The sequence below is a fragment of the Gavialis gangeticus genome, unplaced genomic scaffold (genome assembly GCF_001723915.1).
Source record: "Gavialis gangeticus isolate Ggan-Ray unplaced genomic scaffold, GavGan_comp1, whole genome shotgun sequence".
In the NCBI taxonomy this organism is placed as follows: Eukaryota; Metazoa; Chordata; order Crocodylia; family Gavialidae; genus Gavialis; species Gavialis gangeticus.
In genome coordinates this window covers 46,168,621-46,192,136 of record NW_017728996.1, presented here as the reverse complement: position 1 = coordinate 46,192,136, position 23,516 = coordinate 46,168,621, and the positions used below count along the sequence as shown (strand labels likewise).

The 23,516-nt window shown below is 41.3% G+C and overlaps 1 protein-coding gene across 2 annotated transcripts in view; it reads right to left on the bottom strand.

Moving 5' to 3' along the window:
• PSTPIP1 (proline-serine-threonine phosphatase interacting protein 1) overlaps positions 1 to 23,516 on the bottom strand; it is a 124,484-nt gene that overhangs the window by 70,765 nt on the left and 30,203 nt on the right. For both annotated transcript variants that reach the window (XM_019504428.1, XM_019504426.1), the window contains exons 2-3: positions 15,530 to 15,630; positions 4,333 to 4,407 (exon numbers count right to left, since the gene is read on the bottom strand). In XM_019504428.1, coding sequence (XP_019359973.1) covers positions 4,333 to 4,407; positions 15,530 to 15,630 — 176 coding nt within the window. The remainder of the gene's footprint in view (positions 1 to 4,332; positions 4,408 to 15,529; positions 15,631 to 23,516) is intronic.

Genomic DNA, 23,516 nt, shown 5'->3' with positions numbered 1-23,516 from the left:
TGCTCAGGTCCCTTCTGACCCTACTAACTATGAAACTATTGTGTTACTTATTTCTACTGCTAAAATGCAATAGCTTTAAAATGTTAATAGAACAGTTATACCAACAGTTATCCAGATATACAATATGCATAGTGTTTTTTTGCCTTCAGAGGATTTTCCAATCTTTGCAACAGTCTGGTGAGGGAGGCAAGTAGCAGACAAGGGGCAATGAAATAGTAGGAAGAGATATAGTGATGAAGAGTTTTGGGACCTCAGAAAAAAATGAAAGTTTTGTTAGGGAGACGTAAGAGAACTTACACTCCCCATTCCTATTGCTGCCCCCTGCCCACTGAGACACCAATTTACAGTTGTGTAGGAAACATTGATTACCTCTGTGCTTCCTAGTTTTTCTAATTTTGGGTGGAATTGAATCTTGGAATGGCTTGAGAAACATCAGCACTATTTAGTATCTGCAGTATTCATTCTATGTTAATTAAGTCCCAGGGGTGGGGGGAGGTAGAAGTGTTCAGGATTGGAATTCGGAGCTCCCTGGTAAGAGGCAGGAGAATTTTCCTTTTCTTGGAGGTAAATAATTTATTGACAGAAAAATGCAGACTGGAGCCAGCTGAGACTATTTGCAAATTCAAGTTGAATTCAGCAAATAATTTTGGTTGAAACAATAAAAATAAAAAATAAAAACAGAAATGTCAAAACAGCCCAAAACATTTCCAAAATGTTTCTTCTTTTTAAGCCCAATCCATAAAGTACTGAAGTGCCATTAACAAAACGGAGGATGATGAGAGGTTGGTGTTGGTTCCCTTCTTCCTAGTAGGTAGAGCACTCATTTGGGAGGTTGGACCCTGTCGTTCATATCTCTTCTTAACCTGACTTGAAACCAAGTGCCCTAACTATTGTACTATGACTCTGTTCTGGGATGGGTTGTCCTCAACCTCTCCTCTTAAAACTGTTATATTTAGTATCACTCATTGTCTATTAATTGGCCCAGTGAGTCTGAGTGTGAATCGACAGCCTTCTGACTGGGATACTTGCCTAAGATGTGGAAGAGGTACCTGTATTTGAGTCTGTGTTTCAAATCAGAAAGGGAGGGAGTGTAAACCTAGGTCTCCCACACTCTGGAGGAATGCCCTGATAACTTAACCATAAAGTCAATGGTATCAACACCCTGTTCTACTCAACTTTGTAAACAGCACCTAAGGGCACTGACAGACATGCATTCAAAGTACTTCAAATGCTAGACTGCTTCAGGGCTGACATGGTTCAGATTTGCGGCTTGCTCATCATGCTCCTGGAGTGTTTCAAAGCGGTTGCAAAGGCATGTAACAGAACAGCTATCAGGAAGGGGGTTGGGGAGTACAGGTGGAAAGGTGTGTGGTGGGCATAGGGGAAACAGAGCACTGCAGGATGCCACAGGACTGCTGGAAGGTGCAGGTGTCATAGGCAGTCCTCTTACTTTCAAAGGTCATTTTTTAAGCACTTGGGCCATTTTTTACATTATTTTGTTGATCATGAATGCCTGTATCCTTCCTGTTTAGAGTGCTTTGAAGTTACTTGAAGCATTTATACCAGCATGTCCATCCATTGGCCACAACCCTCTTGTGAACCTAGCCCTTTCTTTCCAAATTAGCTTTGCTTTTGTTTGCTTGTTTGTTTTGGAAAAAGCAGGTTAAAAAGCCTGATGGGTTTTTTTACTCCATTTGGTAAAAAATCAGTTTCAGACTGACGTAACAGGAGCGTTTTTTAAAAAGCCAGTGAACCAAAATAAAAAATAGGCTTTTGCATCCCTCTAGTTCCTATCCCCTGTTTTGTGTTCAAACTATAGCCTTATAATTTATTTGTGAATAATTTTCAGTTAAAACGTCATTTAAAGAGCTGTTTTTTTTATGTACCTTCTGGGGTTTGCCTGGGGTAGTTTTGTTATATAAATGACATCTTTGAGTTGTCAGTAATAGTTTAGCTACTATAACAGCAAGCTGCTCTCTTCTTTTCACATTACAGTCCTTGCTCAGGGCTTTGTATTTGCTGATTAATTTGTCTATGGTGAATGAGAGAGAGTTGTTGTAACAGAGACTGTTCATCCTTGCCTGTACTACAGCCCCTGAGCTAGTTGTGAAGGTAAACCCGGGAGGAAATAATTGCAAATTAGAAGGCAATGATACCTCCCTTAGCACTGAAAGTCAGGCCTTAGTTGTGTTTGATTTGACTTTGGTATCTTCCTAACTGAGGAGAAGAAGAATTTAGGGATTTTACCAGGAAATTTTCACAGCAGACTGGTCTGCGTATGTGAAGTATAGGCAGGCTGGTTCAAATGAATTATTGCAGCCTCAAAAGACCCAAGCCTTGCCTTTTGGCACTCCTTCAAAACTGGCCAGCTGGGCCCACTGAGACGCTTCCTAACTACTCCATTCTTCCAGCACGCTGCTGCAGCCTGAACGCCTATCTATAAGGAGTATCCCCCAGTGGTGATTCCCTCTAGTCTACATTAACTCAGTGATTGCCCTAACTGCTGAATCATAAGATACAATTAGTTTAGCATGACTTAGTCTCTTAACCTCAGTCCTTTCCCTTCTCAACTGGTCCGAGATGAAGACCTAGTCATCAGGTCTTCAGCTGAAGTTACCTCCTTCAGCAGGCCCTTATGTTTTCCAGGCACTTTGCCCATGCCAAAATACAATGTTATCAGGTCAAAGTAGAGATGGGTCTGGATCCAAAAGGAACCACGTTTTAGGGAAGTTCAAGTCCAAATCCTAACTCTGCAGCCTAGGTGTATCACTAAATCATACTGTTCAAATTACATAGGACATAATTTCCATACATTTCTACTAAAGGTGCAGAAAAGAAGCAAAAGCCCTTCATTTCTATATGGAATCTCTCCGATATCCCAAATTTGTCAGTAAAGACATTTGAGCAGAACTTTCTCTAAATTCTGGCCTCCAAATTTAACTGGAGAAGAACAAGTCCATCATTAACCCATTCTCAAAACTCTGAAACCACTCCCTTCTCTTGTTTGCATTCAGAGTAGGGGCATCAGGATATCAAAAACCATCTTCAACAGAAATTGCAATAAACTCATTTTCCCAGACCAAAGGGGTTTTCAGTAGTTTTTTTATTGCATTTTCTCAGTAAGCTTAGGTGCAGGTGAGAAAGTGGGCACAGAAGAAAATTAAGCCAAACCTGTCCATAAGTGTGAGCCCTGGAGCTAGCCACTGATCTCAGTGAGGTTCACTGAAGAGTTCAAATTAATGTTCAGATTCAAAATTGTGGTTTCCCTATAGGCTTTTTAATCTGGGCTGTCATAGGATATGGGGGCCAATACTATTGACTGATTGGTACTTGCAAGCTATGATATGGCCCAGGAAATAATCTATAGATTTGAGGTCAGGTTTTCCATTAAAACGACGGGAAAATCATGTACAAGTTGGGGTGGGAGAGTGATAAATCAACCAAACTAGGAAGCTCCAATTAAGAAATAAGATCTGGGCTGGAGGGGTAAGTGACTCTAGGGATCTTTAGTGCAGGTTTGTTGAGATTGAAGTTGACTCTTTCTGACCTGACTACCATGACCCCAAGTTTTCATCTTCTGCTTTATTACTCCATTACTACTTACAGCTGTAGTGACAGGCTGTCTTATTATGGTGGCATCAGTCAATGCTAGCAGCAGTTTAGCAACCCTGTTTATGAAGTGAAATTCCCTGACAATGTATACCTTACTGCCTACACACACACACTTTATATACTCAGTAAGCAAGCAGTGGAAGAACAGAAAATGCAGTGTGTTGTTTTGGAGTACTGTGATAGATCAATGATAACATTTTAAGTCAAAGGGCTTTTAAACAGGCATAGAACTAGATTTATATGTCTAAGATATGCCTTCCCCCTTCTTGCATAGGCCAAGTTGAAATATCCCTGCTCTTTGGACGTTCTACCATAGTTTTTTAGCATTTAACAACCCCTCAAGATCTGCCCAAGTCTAAATACCAATCTCTTCCAATTTCCTTATTTCCTTCTTTCCTTCTCCTTCCCTTCTCCTTCCCCACAGACAAATTCAGTTTTTGGAAGCCAAGTTCAATGCAGGATCAGCAATACTGAAATCAAAGCTTGGTCAGAAAAGTCCCAACAGCAACTGCTGCTTTATTTCCAAGCTGCCAGAAGGGACCAGGAAGAAGCAATTAATGAAGTAAATTGAGCTTTGCTGGACATTATGGCTTCCTACAACACTTGAAACTTAGTTCAGCATGAAGTGAACATCTGTGACCCCTTTCCTTGCTGATAGTCCTGTATCTGATAATGCAAATAGAAAGGTATTTAAAGGCCATAACATTTTAAAAGTCTTACTTGATTTCCGTGTGTCCTCCTGCTTTTCGGGCAATCTGAACCAGCTCTTTCCCATATCTCTCTTCTGCTTGTGCTCTGTTAACAAAATACCTTAGTTATTTTCTCTTACAGGAAACTTTGTTGACAAGAATATATTTATGACTGAATTTGAGAGGCAAAATATTGGCTTGTAGCTTTATTCTCTCACCCTAGTTCTAATGCTATTTGGAGCTCTAAGATATACCAGACATTTTCAGCAGGGATAGAGAGATTATGTGACATGGCTGACCACAGTAGCAGAAGCCTGGACTGAGAGCATGTCTACACTGGATCTATGCAACTAATCTAAACTGCTGCTGAAAAATAAGACCGACTCACCTGCTCCTGTTCCATTCAGTCCAAACCCAGAACATAGGTCATGAGGGCTTTCCAGGACTACCTTCCCATAACTACTCATGAAGTCCCAGTGTGTGCCCACAATGGGATCATATATTTGGCCCTTACCAATATAGACATACCCACAATGACCCAGAATGCCACTTCCAGTCCTATATTCCTAAGTACAAAACAACCTAATTTCTCTCCTCTTTCCTCCTTGTCTCCTTGGAATAAACTTCATTTGCTTAGAGGGAATGCAGATTAGTATTGAATCTACCTTTCCCTTTTTTGCTTTGCTCACAATTTGACTGAAGGGTCGAGATGTAATCGAGTGACCGACATTTGTATGGTTGGTGTACAAACTGGTGATCTTTACCTCTGTACAAAAGTAATGAATCACCATCAGATGATTCTTGGGTATAATTGCTGCAAGCGTTTGAGTCCCATTTTTTAAAGAGACTTGGGTTTCTAAATGTCTATTGAAAATGGGCTTAGCCGCCTCAGTCACTTAGGCATTTTTAAAAATTATATCTTTTATCCAAAAGGAAGTTCTAGACAAGGATCAGGCCAAACAAGACTATTTTAAAGTTAATGATAATTTAATCTCTCTGCTTGATCAGTCTATATTTTGTTGCTGCTAATCCAGTGCAGGCAGTTAGCCTGGGCTCTGGATGCAAATCAGGTCCTTGTTACAATGAGATTATTTAGGATGATTCTCTTTTTAAGGCTTTTCTAAAACCTTGAGATGATAGGCTCGCTTTACAACCTGTATATTTGATTTCAGATTTTGAATCAATGGTTCTCCTGAATTTCCAGGTGATCTTTGCATTGCCCCTGTTGCCACCTACAGAGAGCTACAGTGCAGTTGGTAATCTATGTGCACATACAGGTCTCCCTTGCTTTATGTGGGTTCTGTATGTGCGAATTTGCTCTTATGCAATAACCTTTTTTTAAACCAAAAATTTGCTATATGTGAGGTAAATTCACCCTTATGTGATCAGAGTGGTAGAAGCCTGCAGTCAGCTGCTTTGTGTGGTGCATTGTGGGAGTGACACTCACCAAAATATAATCTACGAGGATCTGAGCTCCTCACTTGTTGTCTGTGACATGTGTTTCTGTAGTTCCCATCCCCATTATGGCTTCTAAGCTTCCTGCTAGCTTATCTCCTACCCCTCTCCCTGGTCCATCAATGAAGCGCAGGAGAACTTCACAAACACTGGAGACCCTTCACCACCCTCTCTGCACACAACTAAGCATTCACTACCACTCTGTGCTTGTGCGTACTGTCTGCTGTTGGTGAGTACCAAGATTGTCTTGTAAAAGTGATAGAAATGGATTGGGGGGGTCAGTACAGTAGGGGTCTTGGAACTTATCCCTATTTGTTACATTGTAAAGTGGGTTCCCTTTATGTGAATTAAAGTGATGCGCTGTTTTCCAGGAACACATGTACAGCATAAAGCAAGGGAAACCTGTACAGTAGATTATGTATAAGACGTACTGGGGTCCTCTTGAAAAAAGGGAACTATAACAACGTAAGGGATTATCACAGCACCACACAGAGATACCACATCATTTGCCTCCTCCCCTCATATAATACATTAGGTTTTTAAGAGATTTCTTCAAAATGAAACTAATCTGTTTGAACAGAGAAAACTGCTGAGAATGAAAAGTAAATTAACTAGACTTTCCTTCAGTGTTAATAAAAAGGTACTGCTAGGGACATAGATACGGATTCTGGCCCCAGTCCTCATCCATGCTAGAGTCCTTTTGCTCCACTGAAGCAGCACAAAGCAACCCTATCGGCAATGCACCCTGCTCTAGAATTTGCATTCAGTACAGTGCATGCTCCACCAGGATGGAGGCTGTGTTAGTCTCAAAAGACCAAGGAGTTAAACTTATACAACAATAAAGCTTGTTTATTCAGAGAGCTGCCTTAGCCTACTGATCTGCTGTTCCCTTGGGTTCCCTCCTGCAATCCCTGAGCCAGTGTAACAACTTATACATAACACTCTTAAAAGTATCCACACTTCTTTCCCCTTTTACATGTAACATATTCCCATGTAATACTAACTTCGGAAGTTTAGTTCAACCCATTGTTATAAAACATTTTAACAGGTCTCTAGCAGTCTTTGTGTTGGCTTTTTAGCTTTAAGTGATCTTCTCAGTTTCTCTGCATTCTCAGTCCTTATTGGCTCAGTTCTTGTATGGTTTCCTTGTTCAGATATCTCTACTTCTGTGCCATTTTCAGTCTCTCTATCGTTTCTTGTTGCTAGTGTCATAGTGATGGTGTGGGGAGGGGGGACATGCCTCTGGTCGCCAGCTTAGGAGGTGTGCTCGCCAGACCCTCCAGGGAATGCTCAGTCCCCTGGTGGCACTTCCAGTTTTGCTGCTGGCATTTCTTGGCTCAGCAATTGACAGCTGGGGGACCTTCCCCTCTTCCCTCCCATCCCCCCTCTCCCGCTGGGCAGTCAGCTGTGGATGGGGGGCAGGGGCCCAAAAGTAAGCATTGGCCCTCAGGTGCCAAAGACCCATGCTATGTCACTGCTTATTGCTTTGTTGTTAGCTCTGTTTCCTTTGCTGAATCTAGTGATTCTCCTTCTTTTCTCCTCTTTACAAACTTCAAGTGTCATCTGTTCCTTCTTAACACTTGTCCTTCCAGTATGACTACTTTATAGGATCTGGGAGCTACTTGATGGAACACTAGTGTTTGTTGTTTCCACGTTCATCCATCTGAAATAAGCACCATATCTTTGTTGTTAAGTTGTGGTAACTCCCTGGAACTCCTGTCATAGTACCATTTTTGTTTGAGTTTGATTTTTTTTTTTTAAATGTTTTTATGTTTTGCTTTTCATTCTGATGAGCATCATCCATAAGATTTGGCAGCCTACTTGATATCACAATGCTACGGGCTACTCCATGACCATCATAGGCTCTTTTCTTTGCATTGATCCATACTTCAGTCATGTTATACAAGCCTTTACAGCATCTTCTATGTTCTTCATGCCCAGCGTCTTCATGTTGGGCAAATATAGAGCACCCTTTGCTCTCCGTTTGCATTTTTCAGTGCCTAGATGCCTCTCATGTATTCTGTTTAACATCTCTTTCTTTAGCACAGCTGGAACAAGAAGTCATGAGCCCTTGAACAAAATGCCATCCAGTACTGACAGCTCTTCCTTGAACTGAGGATAGGGGTTAGGTATACGTTTTCCAGGCCAACCAGCACAAATAGCTGTTATCACTTTTTGTAATGTGGTGTTCTAAGCAGTAAATTTGGAGAGATTAAAGGGTCTCCCGATTTGATTTGGATTCAGAGATTCGGCCACCGAATTGGGCCAAATCTCCGCCGAATTGAATCAGTGACCAAAGCTTCGCACAGCTCTTAATAGACACTCTGACTTAAGGAGTGCCCTAGATGCATATGCTACTGGTCTCCAGCTATCCCCATGTTTTTTAAACAAAGCTGCTCCAATGCCTTCTTTAGAAGCATCTGTTGACAATTTAATGGGTCTTTTAGGGTTACAGAATTTTAGTACTGAAGCTTTCATTATTTTTTCCTTCCAAGTTTTTAAATTCAATTTCATGTTCGTGTTCCCATATCCACTGAGCATTTTATTGTAGGAATGATCTAAGGTGTTTGGTCTGCTCTGCTAAATTAGGTAGATATTTCCCTACAGAATTGATCATTCCCAGTAATCTTTTCACTTCTTCCTTATCCTTAGGGGATGTCATGTTTGTAATGGCTTTAACCTTTGCAGGATCAATTTGCACCCCTTTCTCAGAGAGCTTTTTCTCACAGATATGTTGTTTCTTTTACCCTGAATTTGCATTTTTGTTTGTTCAGTTTTAAACCTGCCCAGTGAGCTCTTTTTAGTGCCTTTCTTAGCCTCAAATCATGTTCTTCCATAGTATTTCTCCAAACTAATACATCATCAATATAAACCACAGTTCCATCAAGACCTTCAAAAAATTGTCGCACCTTTCTGTGAAATAGTTCAGATGCAGAGCAGTCCAAAAGGAAGCCTATGAAAGCAATACCTTCCGAAGGGTGTATTGAAAATATGTAATCTAGTGCCATTCTTTTCTAGGGGAACTTGCCAAAACTCAGAAGAGACTTCCAAAGTGGAGAAATATTTAGCTTCTGTCATGTTGCCAAAAGCCTCTTCTCTGGTGGGAATGGGAAAATACTCCCTTTTGATGGATCTGTTCATTTGCATAGTAGCCAGACACAATCTCAAAGACCTATCTTTTTTTTCCCATTATGCCCAGTGAATGAACCCAAGCAATTGGTTGCTCTACTTCTCTATTATGTCCTATGTTAACTAATCTATCTAATTCCTTTTTCAGTTTCTCCTTTAGTACAAAGGGAACATTTCTTGAAGCATGTATGGTGGGAGTATTTGGTTCTCTTAATTCTATCTTGTACTCAATTGACAGCTCCTCAATGCCTTGAAACACATCATAAAACTCTTCTTCTATGTTTTTGCTTTCTAGTTCCTCAATAACATCCATTCTCATAATCGAACCTAGAGTTTTTTGCATGTTCACAATCCAATAATTGGCACTAGCTTTCCTGGGACTGTTACAAACTGAATTTTTACTATATTACCCTTGTGTTTAACATGCAATGCACAAACACCCTTGCTTGCAGCCGTGTTCCCATTATATGCTCTAAGTCTTACTTTCTTATTCTCATGGTACACAGGTTTAGTTTTCATTTTTTGAATAATATATTCTGGTGTTACATTGACCTGTGCCCCTGTAACTAATTTAAAAGTTACCATTAGTCAACTGGTGTCCAGGGTGGTTGTCCAATCCTCAGAAGAATGAACTTCTTGCATTGTGCCAATGAGGAATTCTTCCTCTTCCTTGTTGCATAAAACATCCACCTGATATTTCTTGTGTGGTGCACCCTGCTCCTTTCTGCAAACTCTTGCAAAGTGATTGAATCTTTTGCATCTGTTGCAGCGCTTACCAAATGCAGGACATTGCATGCATCTGTGGTAACCCCCACAGCATCTGCAGCTGACCATTTTTTCTTCAAGCAATTTTGTTTAGCCTCTGCTTGCCGGCTTCATAGTGAGGTCCTCTTTTCTGTATTGTGTGCATGTTGCCTTAAGTTTTTGCAGCCTTGTAATCCTGCCTAATTCGGCCTGTTCTGCTTTTTCCTCCAGTTTCTACAACCTGGCATTTGTTATCTCAGCTGCCAGGCACATTCTAGCTACCTTTTCCAAATTAAGATCAGGATCCTCTAGCAGCCTTTTCCTGAGGCTTGTATTCCTTATAGCTAATGCTGTTTCGTCTCTGATCATGGACTCTTTTAGGTCTCCAAAGTTGCGTGTCTGGCTCAGCAGTCTGAGATCTTTAACAAACTCCTCTCTTGCCTCACATTCTTTCTCACACAATGTGGAAATTGTACTGTTGAAAGGTTTCATTTTGTTTGTGTATACAGTATTCTTCAAACTTTATTACTGTACTGCTTTTCTGTTCTGCTTCTGATACCTGTAGGCTATTATAAAGAGACAGAGCTTCTGGGCCCGATTATATGGAAGGGCTGGATGTTTTTAAATCTGTGGGCCTTGATGCCCTCCACCTACAGGTGTTGAGAGAGCTGGCAGGGGTTATTGCTGTGCCCTTGTCCCAGCTGTATGAGCGACCATGGTCCACGGGCCAGGTGCCCAGAGATTGGAAACTAGCTAATGTGGTCCCCATTTATAAGAAAGGGAGAAAGGAGGACGCCAGAAATTATAGGCCCATAAGCCTCACATCGGTTTTGGGGAAAATCCTTGAAAAAATTATCAAGGATCACATCTGTGAGGGGCCAGCAGGGGAGATCATGCCCAGGGGAAATCAACATGGGTTCATCAAAGGCAGGTCCTGCCAGACCAACCTGATGGCCTTTTATGACCAGGTAACTAAATCCCTGGATGATGGTGTTGCCATGGACATAGTCTTTCTGGACTTTAAGAAGGCCTTTGACACCGTCTCTCACCCCATTCTCATTAATAAATAGAGCGACTGTGGCATTGACTCCTACACAGTTGGATGGGTCAAAAATTGGCTGATGGGGCGCACCCAGAGAGTGGTGGTGGACGGGTCATACTCAACCTGGCGGGATGTAAATAGTGGGGTCCCCCAGGGCTCAGTCCTGGGGCCTACACTGCTCAGCATCTTCATCAGCGACTTGGACAAGGGGGTGAAAAACATGTTGTCCAAGTTTGCCAATGACACCAAGATGTGGGGAGAGGTAGGCATGCTCGAAGGGAGAGAGAGACTGCAGTTAGATTTAGACAGACTACAGAAGTGGGCGGATGGTAACAGGATGGGGTTCAATGTAGATAAATGCAGGGTGCTGCGCCTGGGGAGAAGGAATCCACAGCATACATACAAGCTGGGGAGCTCCCCCCTTGTGAGCACAGAGGCGGAAGGGGATCTTGGAGTCATTGTTGAAGGGCAACAGGGCAGGCCCTATGAGGAGTGGCTGATGGACCTGAACCTGTTCAGGCTCAGCAAGCGGAGGCTGAGGGGGGATTTCGTGGCTGCCTACAAACTTGTTAGGGGAGATCAGCAGCAAATAGGAAGGGCCTATTCCCTATCAGCAGCACCTGGGGTGATGAGGAACAATGGCCAGAAGCTGCTGGAGAAAAGGTTCAAGTTAGAGACTAGGATTTCACTATTTCACTGTTAAGGTGCCTAGGATCTGGAACCAACTTCCTAGGGAAGTGGTCCTCACTCCTACCTTGGGTAAATTCAAAAAGAGGTTGGACGAACACCTGTCTGGGGTTGTGTGATCCCTTCGTGTGCTCCTGCCAGTGGCAGGGGTCAGACTAGATGATCTGTTCAGGTCCCTTCTGACCCCAAACTACTATGAAACTATATTTTAAAAAGTAGCCAGCTTGAGTGGATCTTCCTTCTCTGTAGCTCCACTGGCCATCATATATATATGGTGAAGCTCTGCTTAAATTTCTTCCAGTTTTTGCTGCATTGCTAGACAGCTTTAACTCCTCTGGAATTCTAAGGTGCTCCATTTTTCTGTCTTTCTTCACACCCCACTTCTGGTACCAAGTGTTTATTCTCAAAAGACCAAGGAGGTAAACTTATAGAATGATAAAGCTTGTTTTTTCAGAGAGCCTACTGATCTGCTGTTCCCTCCAGTTCTCTCCTGCAATCCCTGGGCTAATGTAACAATTTATACATAACACTTTTAAACGTATGCACACAGAGGTTACCTAATTCCACAGACACTCTTTGGAGGTTATATAAGAGATGTGGCTGAACAAAAGGATTCCAAAGCATTCCCTGCTCCCTAACAGTTCCTAGATACTGCAGGCCAAAGTCTACTCTAACGTACAGAAAGGGACCAGACCAGCGCAAGACCAGATGAGTGCAGTAGCAGAAATGAGTCATTTCTTTGCTCTCACACAGGCATGCACACATACAGATGATCCTTTGTGAGTTTTGTGGTACAAATTAAGGACTGGAATCACATTTTTAAGATGGGATTTTAAGATTTAAAAAGTCCCTTTTTAAAGATAAGATAAACCTGACTCTCCCTTTTTTAGATACAGAAGAATGTATATGTTGAATTGTTAACTAGAAAATTTCACACACAGGAAATTAATTCAAGCAAGCATGTAGAAATGTTTTAAATTCTTGCAAAACAAAAACCACAACACAGTCCACTGTTAAACCACCTATGCTTATACAAATGGTTCTAGGCCCCTTATTTTGGTTACGCGGTCTCATTGTTCAAGAGAGGGTGGTGCCTGGACTAACAAGAATATTTTAATTGGGAACTGGAATTCTAAAGAAGCACTGAAAGCAGACATCTGAGGGCTCTGAGGCTGGAGTTTCAACACTGATTCTGTCATATATTAGTTTCTCTAATATATTTGTAGTTCAGAGCAAATAATTGTCTTACATGGTGACTAAGGAATCATTTTCTTCTTTCCAAGAGTGTTCTTAGAAGCCAGATGGCACAAGTTTTGGAAGCAATACATATCTGTTCTGAAGACGAGGACAGAATTTAAATAATTGTAGTTGTACAGGAAGGAGCAACCTATTAAACAGTATATACAGTTCTCCCACAAATGAAGAGAGCAGTTAATTTTTGTTCTGTTAATACTTTCATATTCTTCTGTTACCATAAGCATGAAGACATGGCTAACGAACCATGGACAGAATCTGCATGGTAAATTAAATGGGCTTGCGATGAGGACATTACTGTTACTGCTGTTTTTAAACTATAGATATGGCATCCTTAGATTTAACTGGTACTGTGGAAATCAAATTTTCCAACTCTCATGATATTGGTGGATTTCCTAAAGCCTCAGCCCCTCAAATCAGGTGATAATGAGAGTCTCCCAGTTTATATTGTTTTAATGGAAAACTACAGAGAAGAGCTTAAATGTGTGAAGCCAATGAGCACTAAAACCAGAGGACAAACAAAAAAGACCCCAATTGTATTTTATTGTTGTTGTTAATCTCATGATTTTTAAACCAGTTGCATTTTGCTGAGCTGGGAGCCAACTACTGAGTCATGTTTGGCAATACTGGATTGTTGTGTAAGTTGACTGAAGTCACTGATTAGCTGTAATGAACTAACAGGCACTGGCCAAATCCCTGGTTAATAAATTCAGGATTTGGCTCCAGAAAGAACCTCAAGTCTCTTTGGAAACAAAAAGTAGGTTTCTATGAAACCTCTTATGTGGAAAGCATAACTTTGATTGGGATGAATTTGATAGAGGAGTGGTTGGCAGGACCAAAAATCCCTCTCATACAACATTTATTTAAAATGAATGAGTTGAATTTGGAGTTAACACTGCAAGCCTTTAAGACATCCTGCACACACAAGCCATGTGGCTTTCAAGAAGCCAGATATTTGTGGGCAGAAATTTGTTGAGTTTGGTAGGCTAAGGAGCAAAATTCTTCTGCAAAGACTCAGGTCAAAATTCTAGCCTCAGGTCCCTGATTATGACACGTGCAGCTTCCAAGAACCAGAGGTTTGGCTTGTTCCATATTTTCATTCATCAAAGGGGCTGATTCAAGGACAGACTGAAGGAAGCAGCTCAGTAAAGCTTACCAAGGCCTACACATGACAGGACTGCTCTGGAGGAAGGTAAATATTAATGGGAATAATTATTCACAAAGATTTTATTTGAGATAATTTTTCAGTATGCCTTTGAGGTGAACATCTATTTTTTTCTTTGTGGAAAGTTCTTTCCATAAACACAATAGGCAAATATGAGGTTGATGCTGCAGCCTATGGAAAACCTCCACCTCAGTCGCTTAAAAAACCCAAGCTTTGCATAGCCTTAAGTGCAGACTATATCACAGAGCTAGTTCAAAGGGCTGTAGGGACAATTCTGATCTTTGTATGTAATGAGACACAAAACATTGTCTTAAATGGGCAGAACTGAGCTAACTTTAGTTTGATGGTCAGGGTTGTGTGACTCACAACGGTAAAAGGAAATTCCACTGGTAATCAAGAAAATCAGCCCAAAGCACTTAAATGTTTCAGGGGAGACTCTACCTGTCAATGAATTAATATTCTTAAGGTAACCAGTAAAAACCTCATGTTACATCTTAAAATTGTTAAGCACATCCAGATGAAACCCAAACTAAATTTTGGATATAGCCATTTGAAATCTCAGCTAAAAATGAAAGATAAAGTAAGAACTGAGAGTAGTTTCCAAAATGAAGAAAAAAATAGGCATCACTAGACACTGCCTTAGGCATCTTGAGAGAGAGGCTACAGATGGATACAAATGCACATTACAGCAAAATTCAAAAAGAAATTGGGAACACACCCCAGTCTTGTAAAGATGGGACAATAATGTGGTTGGTTTCAGACCACCTAAAAAGGTCTGGTATAAAGGCTTCTTATAGAGTCCTGTTAACACTGAAAGTATGATAAATTTGTGGTACTTATAGGAAACTGAAACACAATGTATTAATAGCACATAAAATAGGGTAATCATTGTTTATCTGTGTAAGACACAGCTGAGTTATGATTCACTTATGGATATTAGTAAAGAAGAAAGCTGTTTTAGTTAAACTGGGTCTAGGTGGGGGGCATGTGCGCATGTATACACACATACACGGTTAATCAGTGGTTTTCTGTAAGTGAGCTCTGTTATGATACACTTCTGTATGTTACTAAAGAAGGAAGCTGTTTTAGTTAATAAACTGGGCCTAGATGGTTGTGTGTGTGCATAATGAGAGAGAGAGAGACAGGCAGACCAACAAAGTGAAACTCTTTGGAATCAGATCTTCATAGAATTTGGGATCTAAAGCCCTGCCTTTCTCTCCTCAAGAATCTTTGGATCTTAACATCGTACTCATGTCCATCCCTATAAAAGACTAGAAAATATGGTGGCTGGGGAGGGAGGGAAAGGAGAAAAGCCTACCTTGGAAAAGGAAATGTTGGTAGGAAAGACTGATGACTTAAGATCTTTTCCATTGTTCATGTCTGATTCCTCCTCCTCCAAACCATGTTTGGCTGTGTGATGAGATACATATCTGATATCGGCTTTATTTTCATTCATTTTGTTTCATTGTTAGAAACAAGCTGATCTTTTAAAACTGCTATGGGGATGCTGCAGGGATGAGGCCAGTCCACCTTCCAAATGATGCATGTAGCTACAGTGTCTCACTTTGCTGCTACAAATACTTCAACCCTCAGATCAGTCATGTTCAAGCTTCTCTATGAAAACATGGGTGACTCTTATGTGAAGTCTGACATGACTATTTGGATCATCCTAGATGCCTTTTCTGAGTTTTGGGAGTAGACAGTGTAAGTATGTAAACAGATTTCTATACCTTTCCATCTTCTTTTTCTTACCTCTGTTTGAACAAGTCTTCCACATCCTTGCACATCTTTCTCCCATCAAACAGTCGCTGTACAAGCACTTCATAGCCAGTGTGGACTGTAAATTCCTTGCACTAAAAAGGCACAGACAAGTGGCTCTGTAAGTTTATGAGCAGACATCGCTCCCAAAGACCTAAAGTTGTGAAGTTGTACCAAGCAAATTAGTTTGGAAGAGAAAACCTCCCACCTTAAACTCTATCTAGAGTTTAAAGAAATGATTCTGATATCTGAACAACTTGCTTTTCCTGCTGTTACTAGAAAAGATCGAAGTGCTTACATACCATGAGAGAGCCTGTTTTCATGGGATGTTGCTCCTCTGTTGAGCAAAAGCAGATGACCAAGACTTTGTGGGGACAGCAGTGAGGACATAGAGTCTGGGACATACCCTAAGTACTACTCCTAAATCAACATTATATCTACATATTAGGTGTTAGGAGTGATATCCTGGCTCCACTGGAGCTGTCTCTGTAATTTATTTTGGGGTTTTTTTTAAAGTACTTTAAGCTCATCAAGTTCATCCACAAACCTCACCATTTTTCAAATGTCTTGGACCCTTGCCTTCCAACCAGAATTACCTTTGTCAAGACTGGAGGAATCATTTGGAAGACTCTAGACTCTTGAGGTTTCAACCTGGCTTCTGGCTGCTACTGACTTGGGAGAATGGAACCAGACCTCAGGGGTGAATGTTACAGACCAGCTAGTAGCAGCTGCAGTTCTGAATGAAGGATTTTTTCAGTGGTGCTAAGAAGCATTGCTTCTTTGACTAGGAAGTTTTTTGTTTTCCCCAGTGCTAAGTTTAACTCTTAGGGTTAATCTACCATTCATACATTTACAAACTTCCAATGCTACAGCTTCCTGACAAGAGCAACTCCTTCCTCTCTCATTGAAAACTTACCATCAGCACTGGGATGAAGGGAATAGTAAGAGGCATATAACTGCCCATAGACATAAGCTATCAGCAAAAATGGGCATTATGGAAACCAAGGTAAAGTAATAGCATAGATGGACCAGGGATGGTAGAATCACCAATATCATTAGTGTGCAGCCATAAGAAAATGAAAGATCTTGATATGCCCATCTGATTGTCATAGTAGATCCTCACTTAATGTTCCCAGGGAAAAGTTACATATGCTGTTCCCTATCAGAGTTACTGCCATTAGGGCTGTGCGAAGCTTCAGTCCCTAATTCAATTTGGTGGGGATTTGGCCCGATTCAGTGGCTGAATCGCCGAATCTGAATCGGAGGAACCTTTAACCTCTCTGAATCGAACTGGAACCCTCTGAATCAATTTGGAGAGATTCGGAAAGATTCAGAGATTCGGACATAGAGACAGCTTTAAATGTTTTTTCTGTATACCTCTGGGTAGCAGGGGCTCGTGAATGCTGCGATGCTGGGGCGCATGGAGCCCCAGAAGAGCCGGGGGGGGCTCCCCAGTGCACTTGGCAGCAGACCCAGAAGTGGACCAGAAGCATTTCTGGTCCACTTCCAGGTCTGCAGAAGGGGCCCCCTGCACTCTCCTTGGCTTGGCAACTGGTGCCTCCTGGGTCTGGGGCAGGGCAGCCGGGGTCCCTCTGTGGCTGATCACTGAGCTGGGGGGGCGCAGGGGGGCTCCCCAGCATGCTCCCTGGCAGACCTGGAAATAGACCAGAAGTATTTCTGGTCCACTTCTGGGTTTGCTGCCAAGTGCATGGAGGGGTCCCCCTCTTCCCCCCCCCCACTCCTGTGGGATGCTCCATCCACCCCAACATTGCAGGAATCACAAGCCACCCTGGTAACTCAAGGTATGTAGAAAAAACAAAGCTGTGTCTATGTCCGAATCGCTGATTCTTTGAATCAGCATTGAATCTTCAGATTCTGATTTGACCAAATCGAAGCAGGGACAGTGATCCAAATCAACAAATTGAATCACTGTGCCTGATTCGGGCTGAATCCGAATTGAATAGGGCATACTTCACACACCCCTAACTGACATTATGGTCTGGGGAGAATATTTTGCAACCTCAGATCTACCAGTCAGAAAACAGTTTTGATCATTGTTTCAGTGATTGAAATACATAACCAGAAGTAAACCTATGCTGAAGTAGGAAAGATGCTTGGTAATGGCACCCGACTGACACTTGCTGTCATTGATTTCTTGAGAATTCATATCCTGGTAGAAGTAATGTTACTGCTGCTGTGGCAGAATTTAATTTGTTTTTCCCCTTGTCTACATCTGATAGAAGCTGTTTCTGTCAAGTACTCTTCACCCAGCTCATAGCCCACAACCAATAGCATTCTTCCAAGGAACATTTCATCAAGTTGTGGTTGTGGAAGGTAATCTGTAAGTTCCCCCTTTCCTCCTTCCTCCATTTAGCCTTGCTTTGATTTTCTCATTCTCAGGTAGTCTTAGCGCTTGTCTGCACACACAGTTGTATCACTAAACCTACAACACTGCAGCCCCTTGCATGAATGGTGTTAGAAGGTATGGCTGTATGAACAAATTATCATGGTCTTAAAAGGAGTGAGCCTTGACTCCATGTCCGGTGTTCCATAGTAACTGCCCATGTTCATGTTCTTATTGGATGCATCCACACAAGACATTTACTGCACAGTTGACTAACTGGCTGCGCAGTAAATGTCTTGGTATCTACATATGCTGGGGCGCATGGCAGTATTTACTCTGTAAATACAAGTACAATCCTGCTGCAGAGTAAAAAATGCTGCAGTAGCGCATGTGTAGATGCTGGAGGGGCTGGCTGGGGCATGAAGGTGCTTCAGTGTGGGGGCTGCCTGCCAGCTAGCCCCGCAGTGAACTTCCTTTGTGCCTCAGCCAGCCCCTCTCCAACACGCCAAGCTGAGGGGAGCAGCCCTGGGCTGGCAGGCTGACCCCTGAACCCCCTGCCAGCCGGGGCTGCTTTGACCCAGCTCAACATGTTGTGCATGTATAAACTTCAGGGCTTATTGCTCCCGAGTTAATTGCTTCCAGGCACACATTCAAACAGCTTGCCCAGGAGCAATAAACTCTAGAGCAATAAGTTCCACAATTTATTCATGTGCCATAATTGCAGGTGTAGATGTGCCCCTTCTGAGGTAAGTGAAAGCTAAACCATAGTGACTTACCCCACTTTCACTGAAGATTGAAATATCTTCCACTTATCAAGCAGGAAGGGTGTGTACATGGACAGTTGCTGCACAGCAGATAATTTGTGGTAAATCCCCACTACCTTGTACCCTGTGTGCATACTCATACCTTTTCTAGTATAAAAACTATACATAGGTCAGGCTTTACATTGTACATGTGCTTCTGGTTAAAGCAGCAAATTTCAAGTCCACTTTGCAGCTGACTTAAACTTGGTTTCATACAGTGTTAAACACCTTTCTACCTTCATTTGAAACATGAGAGTTTGTAAAGTGTAAGCCAGTCACTAAGAAAAGAGGCTACTATATAACTGTTCATTTCAGCGCCTTCCTTAGGGAGAATTTGATGATGCCTGCCGCTAGATATAGGATATCAGTATGGCCATTGCTACATTCTCTAGGTGAGGTCCTGTTTTTATCTCCTTTTGAGTTCTGTGTAGTTCACTGAAAAACAATGCAAGTGCTGCAGGCTCCTAGACTATCCCACTCCCTAGATTCCAACTGTGAGCCCATTCGTGGGGCATTACATGTTGAGCTCACTGCTGTTCACAGAAAAGAGATCGTTCTTTCTCTGCAGGAAGTGAGAAGTTGAGAAGCTGATTCATCCTAAAACAGAATATGCTGTACCCTACAAAGGGGAATTCAGAAACAGAGCTATAGGAGATAAACCGCTATCTACAGCATTTCCTAATCTTCTGAAACAGACATTCCACACTTAATGTCTTTCCTAATGTTGTAGATGCAGTCAGAAATGCCCAGTAACATATGGAGTTTTTAAAAAAAACTTGCCCAAAGGAAATAAAATATTGCATTTGTGGCATGTTCTTCCTGCAGCCATACACAAAGCCACAAGGTGCAAGGAGAGACTAAAAATGTAACAGAGAGAATTCAGGAAAAGAATAGCAGGTTTTAAATCCAAGATTTAACACCTATAACAGCACAAAATATTCTATAATAAATTCCCAGGTCTAGTGCCTGAGAGAATGAACACAGATCCACATTGCTGGTTGTCTAATACAGTGGTCTCCAAAGGGGGGAGTGCATGCACCCCAGGAGGTGCGCAAGACGATCCATTGGGGTGCAGGAAGAAAATATTAGAACTTCTATTTATATTTATTTTTTATCTAAAAAATAAGAAAGAAATTAAGCTTTACTAATATTTAATATATGGATTGACACTGGCACCCTCACTTGGTCCATATGTCAGATGGTCATGTGTCACGTACAGTACGCGAGTAGTACATGTATATAATTTATAAATAAATAAATATGCATATATTGGGGGGGTGCTCAAAAATTTTTTACTGATGGGGTGCACGATCAAAAAAGTTTGGAGACCACTGGTCTAATAAGTCTGTCCTTTAACTGCTAAAAGTCATTCAAATGTCTGAGTGAAGTGTTTGTTTTGGTGTAAAAGTTGTAAGAAAAAAGTGATACCATATTAAGGGGAATAAAGCATGGTTCCCTCTGCATGAGTGAATGATGGAAAAAGAGTGAGAGAGTTTTTGCAGTGCATGTACCCAGCAGGCAAGCAGTCTGAATTAATGACTCCTTTCTAAGCTTTGCTGATGAAGTTGGCAGAGTTGGTCAGCATAGGGCCATGTGCATGGCACTATATATAGTATTTCTGCTGTGAGTTCTGCAGGTGGTACTGGATCCAGCATATACTCCACTTTTAATAGCAGGAAAAGCAAGGCCGTGATTCTCAAACAGGGTGACTAGGTCCTTTTAAAGGTGTCATGAAGTGCCAGTCAAAATTAGCCCTGTTAAGTATACAAACACCTATGCATGGTTCACAAGATGAACCCAGAGATTTCAAATAGAAATACACAATATCATTCTGACCTGTTGTGGTCTTTCTGAGTTCTTCATAACAGAAAAATTGCAGTATTACTTTCCATAGTCAGAAATGACTGAACAGTTATGAACTGGAATTTTCCAAGTGGTGGCTTGAACCTATCAAGGGGTATCCTTAAGTCTTGAAAGGTTGAGAACCACTGGAGTAAAAGGACCATGTTGGGATGGTCCCAGTAATTCTGAAAAGGTTCTGTATTCCATCTTTTTCCATCCTTATGTCCTTGTTTCACTAAATGTCTGGATACAGAAACCAGAATTCTGCCCTTATGTCTATAGTAGTATATGAATGATGTTCTAGCTATAATCATCCATTAATTATGCAAGAGGCAAGGAATTCTTAGGATGGATATATTTTATTGGACTAACTATGTAGTTGGGATACAGTACAGAGAATGTCTTAGATTCAGAATTGACCCGATAAAAAATATCTTGCATTCAAAAACTTGTCTAACCCTATCCCAACTATGTAGTCCAATAAAAGATTTCACCCTAAGAAAGTGTTGCCTCTTGCTTACAGTCTATAGGAATATGTTAGCCTATTGATGAGCGCACAGGCATTTCTTTCTAAATTGCAATGTGCAATTAATTTTGCATATACTAGAGCCCCAGCTTTTTATCAACCAGCAGGCAGAGGGTGTGATCTTGTTAGCTGCTTTTTTAAGAACCCACACAAAGTTGGTACCTTACTCAACAGATCTGTTTCCTGTTTGTTTCTTGTGGACAGAAATAAGTTTTGACATGTTCTTGCTGCAGAACAAATGCAGCTATGGGTGAATGAGTTGGATTCATTCTTTGTCTCTCCTAAGAGTCACATTCTCAGGTGCTACAGAGAATTGAGCTTAATTTAGTATAGAACTGAAAGAGACCTCTTGACTTGAAGTCCTGTCTCTTGCCATCAAAAATAGCCTGTTATATAATCCAATCCCTTTCATAAATATATTAAGGTCCTTCTCAAAACTAATGAGGTTTCTTGATCCCACTACAATTATTGAAAGGCTGTTCCAGAATCTGATTCCCCTAATGATTAGAAAACTAATTTCCAGGTTAAATTTATTCCTGGCCAGTTTATACCCATTTGTGTTTTTGCAGCATTGTCTTTTAGCTTCAGTAGTTCATCTCCTTTGTTAGTATTTACCCCGAATATATTTATCTTTAAGAAATGGAATGGGAAGTGTCCAGGGAAATACAGACCATTTGGTCTAACCTCAATACTTGGAAAGATCATGTAGCAAGTACTCAAGGAATCTATTTCAAATCACCTAGAGGAGAACAAGTTAATCAGGAACAGCCAGCATGGTTCCACCAAGAGCAAGTTATACCTGACCAACTTGATTTCATTCTATGATAAGGTGCCAGGCTCTGTGAATGGGGGGAGAGGGGCACGCACAGTGGATGTGACATATTTTGATTTTAGTGAGCTTTCTGATACCATCTCCCATGACATTCTGATTAACAAGCTAAGGAAATACAGATTAGAAAGGTACTATAAGGTGGATACATAACCGGTTGAATCATCATGCTTAACAAGTAGTCATCAATGGCTCAATGTCCAATTGGGAGAAGGAGTGGGATTCCCCAGGGGTCTATTCTGGGTCCAGTATTGTTTAACATCATCATTAATGATTTGGATAATGGGATGATACCAAGTTTGTTGATGTTGCAGATACACTGGAGGATAAGTTTAGGATCCAGATAAACTGGAAAAATAGTCCAAAATCAATCAGATTAAATTAAATGAGTACAAGTGCAAAGTCCTGCATTTGGAATGGAATAACTGTATGCACACATACAGACTGGGAAATAATTGGCTTGGATGCAGTACTGCAGAGAAGGACCTGGGGGTTACTGTGAATAATAAGCCAAATATAAAACAACAGTATCCTTTTCTTGCAAAAAAAAAAAAAAAAAGCCAACAGCATGCTGTATTGTACTAATAGCAATATCTCTGCTACTGGGTACGTCTTCCACTCTCATAAGAAAGATGTGGACAGATTAGAAAGCCTCCAGCAGAGAAGAGCAAAAATGATTAGAAGCCTGGGAGGCATGACTTATAAGGAAAGGCTGGATGAACTAGGGCAATTTAGTCTGAAGAAGAGACGACTGAGGTGGGATTTGACTATGGTCCTGAAATACCTGAAGGATGATTATAGAGAGGATGGAGATATACTTTTCTCTGTGGCTGTAGGGGACAGGACTAGGATCAATGGCTTGAAATTACAGCAGAGGGAATTTAGGTTGGATGTTAGGAGGAACTTTCTGACTCTGAGGGTGGACAAGCTATCTAGAGAAGTTGCAGATTCTGTACCCTTGGACATTTTCAAGAGCAGGTTAGACAGGCACTTGGCTGAGATGATTCTGCCTTGAGCACGGAGCTGGACGTAGTTACCTCATAAAGTCCCTTTCAGCCCTACTTTCCTATGATCCTGTATAGGATGATCCTATCTCTTCTAAGCCTTCATTTTTCTAGGCTAAATAAGCCAATCCTTTTAGTCCTTTCTGTTGTAAGATAGACAGATCCTTCTCCTGATCATCCCAGAAGTCATCTTCTGAAACTGTTCCTTTAGTATTTTAAATGAGGCCTTTACCAGGACCTTGTTCTATGTATCAATACATCCTTTTCTCTGCTTGGAAGTAGCTCACCTAAGATGTCCCAGAATCACATTTGTCTCTTTCACAGCTGCATCACACTGGTACCCTGTGGGCACATCTACACATGCATTAATGTGCCATAGTTTAGTACCTGTAATAACATGTACTAACTTAATGCACCATAATTGGCACTACTGTTATTATGCACCAGCACATGTCTTTTAGGTGATGCTAATGTGCAGTATTGCACATGAGCGCATATGCACAGCTTTCACCACAGTGCGCTTGTGTGCAGTAGAATTAGTCTACTGCACTTATAGGATCTCATTTAGATGCGTTCTGTGATCTGTTTATATATTCGGGTCTTTTTCCTCCTCTGTCATTTCTATCTGATGAA